The sequence below is a fragment of the Patella vulgata genome, chromosome 7, assembly GCF_932274485.2.
Source record: "Patella vulgata chromosome 7, xgPatVulg1.2, whole genome shotgun sequence".
In the NCBI taxonomy this organism is placed as follows: Eukaryota; Metazoa; Mollusca; class Gastropoda; family Patellidae; genus Patella; species Patella vulgata.
The window spans coordinates 48,104,724-48,116,974 of NC_065885.2; the positions used below are offsets into that span (position 1 = coordinate 48,104,724).

Here is a 12,251-nt window from a genome sequence, read left to right on the forward strand (position 1 = left end):
TCACAAATTTATGTTGGGCTGAACGCTCCTCACTACATACAGAGCCAAAAATGACCATGCCTCTAATTTGCTGAAAAATTTGTATGAGGTTGACCACATAAATGTTCAGAAATACAAACTGGAAGTAGCCATGCCAAAACATGTATCCATCCGCTGAACATATCGTAATAACCAACCTCTTAACTCTTTCACCTTCCGCTTGTAACTCATGAATGTTTATCCAAACCTGGCAGAAAATGTCAATTCAAACACTCTTCGATTCTAGACCAAAACAAATCGATGAGAGAGAGAGAGAGAGAGAGTTTGTGTTTCAAGGAACTATCGAGCTTAAGTATCTGACTAGGGGGCAGATGGGGGTTTGGGGGACGGGGGTATGAGGTAAACAAACAATGCCAAAATAGAAGTAAAAAATCCCAAATACTTAATATATGTATGAATATATCAGTGTATATGTTTAATTGCTTTGTTTGTATTTCACAATACGCGCCCTTTTTTCAAAGCTCAAATTAGTAAGAACTGTTATGCATTCAGTAATGAAACAGGAACTCATCAATAGGGCCGGCGAAAGCAATTCTTTATTAGGGGCGGGGCGGGGCTACCATCCTAGGTCTACAGGGGAAGGTCCAGGTGCCGCCTAGGCCCCGGAAGCTATTGGGGGGGGGGGGTCTAGATCGTCGGAGACGCCTTCTGAACGGTTTCTGGCTAATAAAAAATACTCCGCAATGAAGTGAAATTTTATTTCTTTTCTAATTCCCTTACTACGAACACAAAGTCGATGGTGGTTTAATCCTGAACTTGACAAATATATGCATAATAATACCAAGTTTGTATACACTCTAGAGGTCACAATTTTTCTCCGATTTTGATGAAACTTACAATATATGTTTATAACCGAAAGATTTCGGTTTCTTTCGATATTGGCGCATATAGGACCGTCACTTCATGGATTGTGGCCCCTGATTGTACGAACAATCACGTTTTAGCCTGTGGACCCTGTAGAAGTCACAGTTTTTATTTGATTGTAAAAACCGTTCAAGTATATCAAAGTTACGCCATAATTACGATTGAGTTTAAATTTCGTAAAAATCGGACAGAAAATGCCTGACGAAATCTGCTGGTAGCTATTGGCGCGTATTGGACCGTAGCCTTCTGGATTATGGCCCCCTGATTGTATGAAATATCACGTTTTTAGCTCATAGGTCCTCTAGAGGTCACAATTTTTATCTTATTTTCAAAATTGTTAAAATATATCACCGTTACACCATAATTATGGTTGACCGAAACTTCCCGTCGCTCCCCTTTACGCAGACAGTATAATAAAAGCATGTAAGACCCAGGTTGTGGACCATCGAGAGGTCACAATTTATATGAAACTTAAGACGAGTATAACTAGTTCTTGGCGGAGGTCAATTTTCGTGCGTATCGATCGCCCCCTGACTTTTACACAAAATGTTTGTGGACCTTTCACGATGAAACTTAAACTATGTGTTAAGGATCAAAAGTTCTTGGATGACTTCGACTTTGGTACGCATCAGACCTTGCATTCTAGAGTTATAGCCCTTGCTTTTTACGCAAAATTGTTTATGCCCCCCTGGGGGGTGGGGGGGAGGGGTAACATTGTTGTCCCATTCTGATGAAACTTAACAAATATGTTCATGATCAAAAGATCTTAAATGTGGGGATGAGCCCTTGATTTTACCTCTTTCCCATCCATTTCTTGCAAAATGTGGGCATATCCTGCATGGCAACCGCTTGTTTTAACTGGCCATAGCTGATAGCAGTGAATTATTTCATGGATAAGGTACACAAGGAAAGAGTAGGCCTATAAAATCTCATTAACTTTAAGGGGCAGTAGTGTAAGATGAGACATTATGCACTTGTTGTAAAGAAATAGGTAACAGGATGACAGGCGATATCCATTCAACTGTTGTTGTTTCTTATAGGAGGGATAAATAACAATTTAGTATGACCCCAGTAATATGATGAATAATCAGACATGTATATCAAACAGACGAGGTAAAAAAAATCAACAACACTATCTTCTTCCTGGTCCCATCGTGTGTCATAGCCATATAAAACGCTATTATAAAACGGTAAATTGACATTTTATTCGCAAACACTACTATGGCATCACTTTTAATTGTTCGCACAAGTAGTAAGGTGAATACAAGACAGACAACCCTGAACTATGATTCACCAAGCCCCAAAGTTGGAGATATAGACCTGGGTAAAACTCTTTTAAATATCACACAACCCCTATTAACCATAACAAAACAGTTGGATAGTTTTAAAACAGCTCTCGGAGTTACAGGACTTTTCCTCGTTATCTTCAGAGCTTGTGTGTGTGAAGAAAGAAAACTGTGAGTTACATAAACGCACAGAAAAGCTGGAAGATAAATCAAAAACGGGAAATTTAATATTGTTGGGTCTTGAAGAAAAAGAAATAGAACGGTGGGAAGAACTAGAAGAAAAAATCGTATTGAGGAGTATGAGATTAAGAGAAGAATTTATAAAACAAACCTAAAAATTTCTGTATATTATTTATATATTTAACAACCTATATTACCGCTGATTGTTTGTATTATATTGATGATATTTGATGTCTTTATTCTTATTTAAACTATTTTTTATATGATTAAGTTTATTATATTATATTATATTATACGTGTACTTTGGGCCGGAGGCCTTTGATGCAGAATAAATTATTATTATTATTATAAATAAAACTCTGTCCCGTCGTATTTCTAATTACCTACTATGTCATAGATTCAACGGACGTGAGATGGACTTGAAATAAAGGACCGCTGGATCTCTTACCCCAAGGATTAGTATTGAGCATAGCACGGTTTTCTTCTTCTGATAGTCTAAGTTCTAGAAGTCTCACTTCTACTCACTTCCATGTTAAAATCAAGCCTTTTTGTTTTTTATTGAATAGTTACTTGTGTGCAATAACCTGGAGAAAAGAGTACTTGCGGCCAAATTATTGCGTGGGGGGGGGGGGGGCTAATATATCAAAGATATAGGTCCATGTAAATGATGTAATTATCACTTTCATAAGTTGTCACAGTACTTTGCAAAATTCGTAATAAATAACATTGAATTCCCATGGGTAGTTCTCAATTTTACTCATGTTATAAGTGTTTTCTCACCATCAGAAAACAGCAAAGTCCAGGATATGGCATTTCAGGGACTCTAGATTCAAACATATTTCACGGGAGCATGCCTCGGACCCCCTCGAAAGCTCGCACATGTGGTGCTCAGTTCGTGGCTGCGTCACTCGTATTAGGGGCCTGTGCATCAGTCGATCTCATTTATGCTAACAAGGCTTCTCCAATCATGATAAAATATAACGAGACAATATACATGTAAAAAACCAACACTTGGTTATTGCTGGCCAACCAGAGACACCCTTTTAATTATCTTGAAGGAAACCTAACCTAAAGCGGCATTATGAAACATTAGATAAAGAGCTGGCTTAACATACTTGAATTGGCGAAAAATACTGGATATTCAAACACATAAAAAAAAACCTCCCGGTTACGCATGGGCAATGGAACTTTTCGTCAAATGTTGACAACGGACTCGGGCCCAATTCCCAAACAGATTTGTCTTCCCTTGCAGTAGCGAGACTTGTGTGGAGAATGACCCAGGCCCTCCGTACGTTGAAGACTAGGAGGGCCTGGGTGATCGAGACTACGAGACGTACGTTCACACTTTTTATCCGATTTTGATTAATCTTAAATTTATAATCTATGTTAATATCAAAAAGATCTAGGGTGGGGTTTGACATGTATCGTACCGCAAATTCCTTGATTATTGCTCATGATTGCGTTTTTTAGCTTGTGGAGCGTCTAGAGGTCACAATGTTTATTCGATTTAAATCTTGGGTTGATTTTAGCACGTATAGGACCGTATCTTCCTTGATTATTGCTCCCGTGTACGTTTTTAGCTTGTGGTCCCTCTAAAGGTGACAATGTTTATTTGATTTTAAATACCTTTCAATAAATAATACATGTTCATTACACAACAATTGCGGGTGAGTTCGAATTTCGTGAAAATCCTGTAAAAATGCAAAGCATGTAGGCTAGATATATAGAATGTCCATAGCCTCTGTCCAATTTAGATGAAACTTAAAATATACATGTATGTTAAGGATCAAAATATCTTGCTGGAGTTCGGAGTGTGGTGGCTTCTAGTACAGCCTTATACGAGGCAAGGAATAGTGTCACCTGGCTAACCTCGTGGGTTTTCTTTGGATTCTCCGGTATTTCTCCACTTCTAAAGGAATATTGTAAATATTTATGTCCTTTTATTTAAAAATATATAACCCATTAAAGATCATTACACCATTTTATCTAAGTGAACATTTCATTGGTCCGACCCACTTCTCATAAGACGTTCGATAACTGATATTTCATTTACACACTGTGGCACATTAACAGTTTTTGTTTTACCTGATTTCGGAAATGTCCCAGGTTGGCACTTGTCAGTTTTGATGTCTTTGGGCGACAGGGAAAGTGTGACCAGTCGCTCGGATGGTACGACAGAGCCGAGGTCTACCCATGGCGTGCACGTAATTAAATCATTAACAGTTGGAAATCTGCCTCAAAATGACTAAAATATTGTGTTGACGAGACATTAAACCCCATCCCATTTCATTCAATTCTGTAACCATAATTGCGCATTCATCGGGAAGATGTATTTTTTTAAAATAAGTATCTGATAAGGTTTATGCTCGTTTTGAAATACTTTACGAGATATGGTGTCCATTTTTATACACCCACATTTTCATTATGTCGCCGCCCCTGTCCGTACGGGCATCGAAACGTCTAGTCTCTATTAGATGGATATGTTGTCAAAATTTGAGAATGATAGGTCATTGGCTAGAGTATACCGTGTATTACATTTTCATGAACAATGACTAAAGTGGGGGGGGGGGGTAGGAACCGAATTCATGTGGAAAGGCCCGTCTTCATCTTTGAATTGTTTTAGCCAAAGACGATATGAAGCTACAAGTTCATCACATTCTTCTTCACTAAGAACACCTGGTACCACACATACACCCTTCTCTTCTAATTCTTTTCTTGTCATTTCACTGTAATGTATAATACACTGATTTATTATTAATAATCTGATAACAAACATTGAATGGTAAATCCTGCATTTGTCTTCTAAAAAAACAAACAAATGTTGTATAGCATATTTGACATAGTATTTTGAAAACTATATGACGTTCGATATTGTTTCCAATTAACTGCGGGCGTAGGACGTGTATAGTACTATCCAACTACACATCTTAGTTTTTGGCCTAATCGTCTTATGGGGGGGGGGGGGGGGTTGGTTGGCCCTGGACTACTACTGTTGTATCTTTCTTCTTAAGGACTTCACCATTGTGTTTTCTCACGATACCGACTCAAATAAGTAACAAGGACAACGATAGTGTTTTTTGCTAAACATTTTATGTCACAACAGTTACACTGTAGTATACATTACAATATTTAAAACTAACATCTCTTTCTCTCCAATCCTAGTCCTGTAAAAATCTAGCCAGCCTGGCTAAACCCAGGAAAACACTACCGCATGAAATAGTCGTCTAAAGAATCCACATGATCTCTCCAAATTATTCTAGCCCCGCTCCCTTATACAGGTGGATATTCTTTTGTCTCTGTTTATTCTTTGTCTCTGTTATTTACGTAAACAACTGATAACAGCTAAATCCCAAATATGAAATGGGCATTCACCCTAAACCTGTATATCGACGGGGATTTTTTCCTAATTTAGTCAACAAATATGATATATGTTTTATAACAAAGAAAAATGTTAATGACCAACATGTTCATTAATTTATAGCTTAGTTAACGTATCAAAATAACCAGCATATACTTTCTATATTTTTGGTTATGAAAGATAACAATATTGTTTAAGCCATCATATTTCTCAATTCCTTGCTTTTAGACCTCATGTCCTGTTAATGTCACAATAAATGTTTAATTGCGTTTCAGAATAAACTTACACCATAGCTAATATTTTGGCAATAGAGAATAATTAATCAAGACCATAATATTATTTTACGTATGTGTTCTTTTGCACAAATCTCTGCCATCCATATTACTACACGTGACAACATTATCTTTACCTATTATTACACGCCACACAATTAATAAAACCATAATGAAAAATACAGTATTCAGAGTTTATCATCTGTAAAGATAACAGGATGTACATATGTATATTTCCCTTTTATGTTTATACACGTTTCAACTTTTTTCCCTTTTATAAGCGCCATTAATTAATATAGCGTATTAATGATGCTGTAAGGGAAGAGAATAGTTATAATAATGTTTGATTGTTTGATTAATATTCATGACAAGTTTATGGACTGCTATGAATATTAAAATATCTGTGTTGTGCTTTTAATCACTGGGTTTGCTATTCCTGTATATAGCCTCTATCGCGTAACGCTGACTATTGATAGTGTTGGTCCCAATGCTACAAACTAAATTTGAAAAAGATCAGTTAAAAACTGTAGCCTCCATCGCATTCACAAAATGTTTGGCTAAGGAGGCATAACTTTGGAAACCCGATAATCAATAGGGTTCGTCCTCTCATAACCCCATTGCTTCAAACCAGATTTGAAAAAGATCTGTCGAAAACTATAGCCTTTCGGAATTTTAAGGGGCTATAACTCCATAACGGAAGGTCCGATACGCACCAAAATCAAATTCATCCGAGATCTTTTGATTCTGAAGATACATTTTATATTTTATCTAAAATGTTAGCTCTAGAGAGTCCACAAACTTTGTACATATTTCACATTTTGTGTAAAAGGCAATGGCCATAACCCAAGTTGTTGATGCGCACCAAAATCGAACTCATCCAAAATCATACGATTCTTAACATACATGTTAGATCTCATCTGAATAGGCCAAAAATCGAGGTATTTGTACACATTTAACAGTTTGCATAAAACGCAGGTGGCATAAATCCAGAACTCTAGCAAGATCTTTTGATCCTTAACATACATGTATATTTGAAGTTGGGCAGAGATTATATCTGAATTTGGCAGAGACTATGGAACTTCTATATATCTACATGCTTTGCATTTTAACAGGAGGTTTCGGTCCGATTTTCACGAAATTCGAACTCACCCGCAATTATTGTATAATGAACATGTATTATTTATTGAAAGGTATTTAAAATCAAATAAACATTGTCACCTTTAGAGCTTTAGAGGGACCACAAGCTAAAAACGTACACAGGAGCAATAATCAAGGAAGATACGGTCCTATACGTGCTAGAATCCACCCCAGATTTAAATCGAATAAACATTGTGACCCCTAGACGCTCCACAAGCTAAAAACGCAATCAGGAGCAATAATCAAGGAATTTGCGGTACGATACATGTCAAACTCCACCCTAGATCTTTTTGATATTAACATACATTATCGGATAAAAAATGTGACCAGTAGAGTGTTCACAAAGTGTGAACGTACGTCTGGTAGTCTCGATCACCCAGAACATCCTAGTCTTCAACGTACAACGGAGGGCCTGGGTCATTCTCCACTCAAGTCTCGCTACTGCAAGGGAAGACAAATCTGTTTGGGAGATTGGGCCTGAGTCTGTTGTCAACATTTAACGAAAAGTTCCATTGCCCATGCGTAACCGGGAGTTTTTTTTGTTTGTTTTGTTTTTTATGTGTTTGAATACCCAGTATTTTTTGTCAAGTATGAGTTGCGCCACTTCCCGAAATAATCGTAACGACGAATTAGGATTAATTTTTTAAAAAAAAAATAGGCCCTAGATATGGTCCATGAAGAGAGAATTTAACAATAAAAAAATTATGAGTGTTGGATATTGAACTGGCAACGCAAATGGATTTTCAGAAATGGAAATTCTTAAATTAATTTCATGGGCGTTGACATCTTGTTTTAGGGCTAGTTACCCCCTTAGTCATTGTTCATGAAAATGTAATACACTGGATACTCTAGCCAATGACCTATCATTCTCAAATTTTGACAACATATCCAGACTAATAGAGACTAGATGTTTCGATGCCCGTACGGACAGGGGCGACGACATAATGAAAATGTGGGCGTATAAAAATGGACACCATAAATCTTATCAGATATTTATTTTAAAAAATACATCTTCCTGATGAATGCGCAATTATGGTTACAGAATTGAATGAAATGGAATGGGGTTTAATGTCTCGTCAACACAATATTTTAGTCATTTTGAGGCAGATTTCCAACTGTTAATGATTTAATTACGTGCACGCCATGGGTAGACCTCGGCTCTGTCGTACCATCCGAGCGACTAGTCACACTTTCCCTGTCGCCCAAAGACATCAAAACTGACAAGTGCCAACCTGGGACATTTCCGAAATCAGGTAAAACAAAAACTGTTAATGTGCCACAGTGTGTAAATGAAATATCTTGAATCAGTTATCGAACGTCTTATGAGAAGTGGATCGGACCAGTGAAATGTTCACTTAGATAATATAAAATGGTGTAATGATCTTTAATGGGTTATATATTTTTAAATAAAAGGGCATAAATATTTATATTCCTTTAGTAGTGAGGAAATACAGGAGAATCCAAAGAAAACGAACGAGGTAGCCTTGTCTCGTATAAGGCTGTACTAGAAACCACCACACTCTTCTCAGTGCACGATTTACACACAATGGCCCTCAACCCTACAACCATGATCGAGCAATCAGGAAAATGGTTGGTTATTGGTTATCTGATCAATGGATTTCGGGTTGTTCAACAAGGATCTAAGATCCATCATTCCTTAACAAGACACTGCACTCATCATGGATTCATGGTATATACTACTTTTAATAAAGTGATATTTCCCATTGACTTTATTCGAAACGAATCTGTTTTACCACGCCCGCACAAAACGAAACTGTGTCAACACAAAGAAAACAATAGTGTAGTTTAACATGAAAGTTTTATTGTACCTTTTATTTTACTTCTACCATATAATAACAGTGTATTTACATTTGGATAAAATTTTGTTTATTATTGTAAATGTATTATTCTGTTTGGATAATCATTGGTTCTTAATAATTTACATAATAACGATATCTGCCACTAATCCATTATTTCTATTTAACAACATGAACATGGATTAATTTAATTATGGTATTTATTTTTATTTTTTTTCTGCCATGCAGGTACTGATCCATCTGTTGGATAGTCTTCGTCGTCCCCGTTCTCGTTTGGATCAAGTCCAATTTGTTCAAGTGTTATCCACGTGGGTGCTTCAGGGCCATTGCTTTGGCCATCTTCAAAATCATATTCTAGAACACCAGACAGTTGCTGAGCCTCTTGGGTTTTGGCTATATCAGGTAAAGCTTTAATTGTATGGATTTTACCTTCATGTGTCGGCATAAAATCATCAAAATAATCCACTTCTTGTGATGGCCAATGTGACGTCATTAACATTTTTTTGTAAGCTGTCCGTTTCTTGGTGATGTCTTTTTCTCGCGCCCATATTGCCGGCGTCATGCAGGAAAATACAACAAAGCGCCACCTATCAGAATTTGGTCTTCCAAATTGTGGTTTGCAATTGTCGTGAATTGTCCTGGAGTCCCACAGAACCATTCCTCCTTTGGGAACAGGTATGGTACGTTTGACACAACCTTGTCCTATGTACCATTCATATTCTTCTGGGGTCAGTTTATAAAAATCATGCCTTGAGGATTTTCTAGCTGCTTTAGAGAATTTTTCGAAGAAATGCTTGTGTAATTTATGAGAGCCCTCTAGCACGCGGAACACGTAGTCACTTTCCGTCGTTTCCTCTAAGTATACTGCTCCCTGATAAGCGTGAAGGCCTTGGCGAATGGCACCTTGGTCAAGGTGAAACCAGTGGGCATCTGCCACTGCGAATGCGGAACCACCCAACTCTGGTGGGGGTGATATGGCGACGCCGTCTAAACTAGTTAGAAGTTTGTTCGTTTGCCAGACTTCTTTAAAGACATCCTTAGACTTGAGACGTGCTGTCCACGTAGGCTGGAAATGACCGATGTAATATTGTTGTATAACCGAATTCATGTGGAAAGGCCAGTCTTCATCTTTGAATTGTTTTAGCCAATGACGATATGAAGCTACAAGTTCATCACATTCTTCTTCACTAAGAACACCTGGTACCACACATACACCCTTCTCTTCTAATTCTTTTCTTATCATTTCACTGTAATGTATAATACACTGATTTATTATTAATAATCTGATAACAAACATTGAATGATGAATGATAAACACAGGTGAATAATTATTGAACCACGAGGAAAATGATCCGTAAAACATTACCTCCCTGAAGTACTTTTCACTTGTCTAGAAACACTTCAGAAATATGTTTTAACAAATTGCTCAATTCCGTTCATTGTTTCTGGGGGTATATTAGATTCAAAATTCTAAATTTGTTAGTGTCGTGCCATCGTCTAATTTCTACCTTCTATTCATGTAATTTCTAAATTAAGACAATGTATAATATACGGAATTACGCCATACAGTGTGCTTTGAGGGAAATTTAGCCCTGACAGCGGCGCTACGGGGTACTCTTCTTTCGAATGCCAACTGCAAAGGGAGTTCGTAAGATCCCAACAACTAGACGATGTCCTTGCCATACAATAACATCGGCCTCCATAAAACACAGAGAAATGAAATGAGGTTTAACGTCCTACTGTTCTGCTCCTATACTGGGCTAATGAAGACGGGCATACGCCATACAGTGTGCTATGAGGGAAATTTTGCCCGGGCAGCGGCACTATCGCCTACTCTTATATCGAATTCCAACTGCCAGGAGGTCTTTTACGTGCATTCCAACATATAAACGGGACCTTGGTTGTTCGTCTCATCCGAAGGACTAGACAGCTGTCCTTGTCAGGCCCTCCGTTCTGCACCACTGACAAGGGGAAAACACGTCGGAAAATCCTGATGAACTCATAAATCACAGAGACGGATTTAATAATGTCAGAAAGCACACGCGCTTCTCATAATGTATATTAGATACGCGCCCTTTAAAAGACAACAGTATCAAAACTAAAAGATAACGCTACAGTATAACCTCTATACTGTTATTTAATTTCATACTTTTTAAAATGTAAATATGTTTACATGATTATATAGAGGTGGTGGGTAGGGCTGCAATTTTAAGGCCCCCACATTTATGGGTAGATTTTCGAAAATACATTTTTCATGCATGGAACAATATTTCTGGTAAGTTACAGTCATGTAACTGATGTCCATATAAAAAGTCCCACTTTTAGGGCGTGGCCAGGTAGGCTTTAGCACGATCTGACTTGAGGAAAGCCCCAACATTTTTGGTTAGATTTTTGAAAAATATGTTTTCCAAGTATGGATTTTGTGTGCAGTAAGTTTCAGCCATGTAACTTATGACCATATAAAAAGCCCCATTTTTAGGGTGTGGTCGGACATACTTTAGAGCGGTCTGACTTGGGGAAAGCCCCCAAAATTTTGGTTAGATTTTTGAAAATTGTACCAAGTATGAATCTTTGTTTCTGGTAAGTTTCAGCCATGTAACTTATGACCATATAAAAAGCCCCATTTTTAGGGTGTGGTCGGACATACTTTAGAGCGATCTGACTTGGGGAAAGCCCCCAAATTTTTGGTTAGATTTTTGAAAATTGTATTTACCAAGTATGGATCTTCGTTTCTGGTAAGTTTCAGCCATGTAACTGATGACTATATTATTAGCCCCGTGGGCTATATTGGGCGTGGTCTGACTTGGGGAAAGCCCCGGAAATTTTGGTTAGATTTGTGAAATATTTACTCCGACTATGGATACATTGTCCCTACAAAGTTTCAGCCATGTCACTTATGACCTAATTTTAGGCCTCCCTGGGGCTACTTTAAGGTGCTGCTGCGGCTATACGCCCCAGCAGTGCCCGATATGACCAATTGATTTTTACTCCTACCGACACCTGCTACAAATTTGGGGGATCAAACCTTTTGTAACTGATGACCATATTATTTTGTCATTAGCTCCTGGACTAGTATTGGTCATTGATATAAACGAAAACAACACAGAAAACGAAATACTTACCCATTAAACTTATTTTCCGCCATCGTAAATAAATAACACTATCTTTATAAGTTATTCCTGTGTGTAGATAATGACTAAACGCCTGTCGACTGTGTAATATTTCTTACATCGACGAACTCTATTATATCTATTGCAATAGGTTGAGAAATAAATATGCATCACGTGACTCATTCTAT

At 37.6% G+C, this 12,251-nt stretch overlaps 1 protein-coding gene across 1 annotated transcript; it reads right to left on the minus strand.

Moving 5' to 3' along the window:
• Positions 1–8,938: 8,938 nt before the first annotated feature.
• LOC126827187 (uncharacterized) lies at positions 8,939–12,229 on the minus strand. Its single transcript, XM_050556425.2, has 2 exons — positions 12,076–12,229; positions 8,939–10,200 (listed from the first exon to the last, which is right to left on the minus strand). Exons 1-2 carry the CDS (start codon positions 12,096–12,098, stop codon positions 9,141–9,143), a joined length of 1,083 nt encoding a protein of 360 aa, XP_050412382.1. The 5' UTR covers positions 12,099–12,229; the 3' UTR covers positions 8,939–9,140.
• Between the last annotated feature and the right edge of the window lie 22 nt (positions 12,230–12,251).

What these genes read in the sequence shown, in the direction of transcription:
- LOC126827187 (XM_050556425.2), bottom strand. Translation starts at nt 12,098, where the DNA reads ATGGCGGAAAATAAGTTTAATGG. An exon ending in GCGGAAAATAAGTTTAATGG is followed by an intron (nt 10,201 to 12,075) that starts GTAAGTATTTCG and finishes TATACATTACAG; the next exon opens with TGAAATGATAAGAAAAGAAT.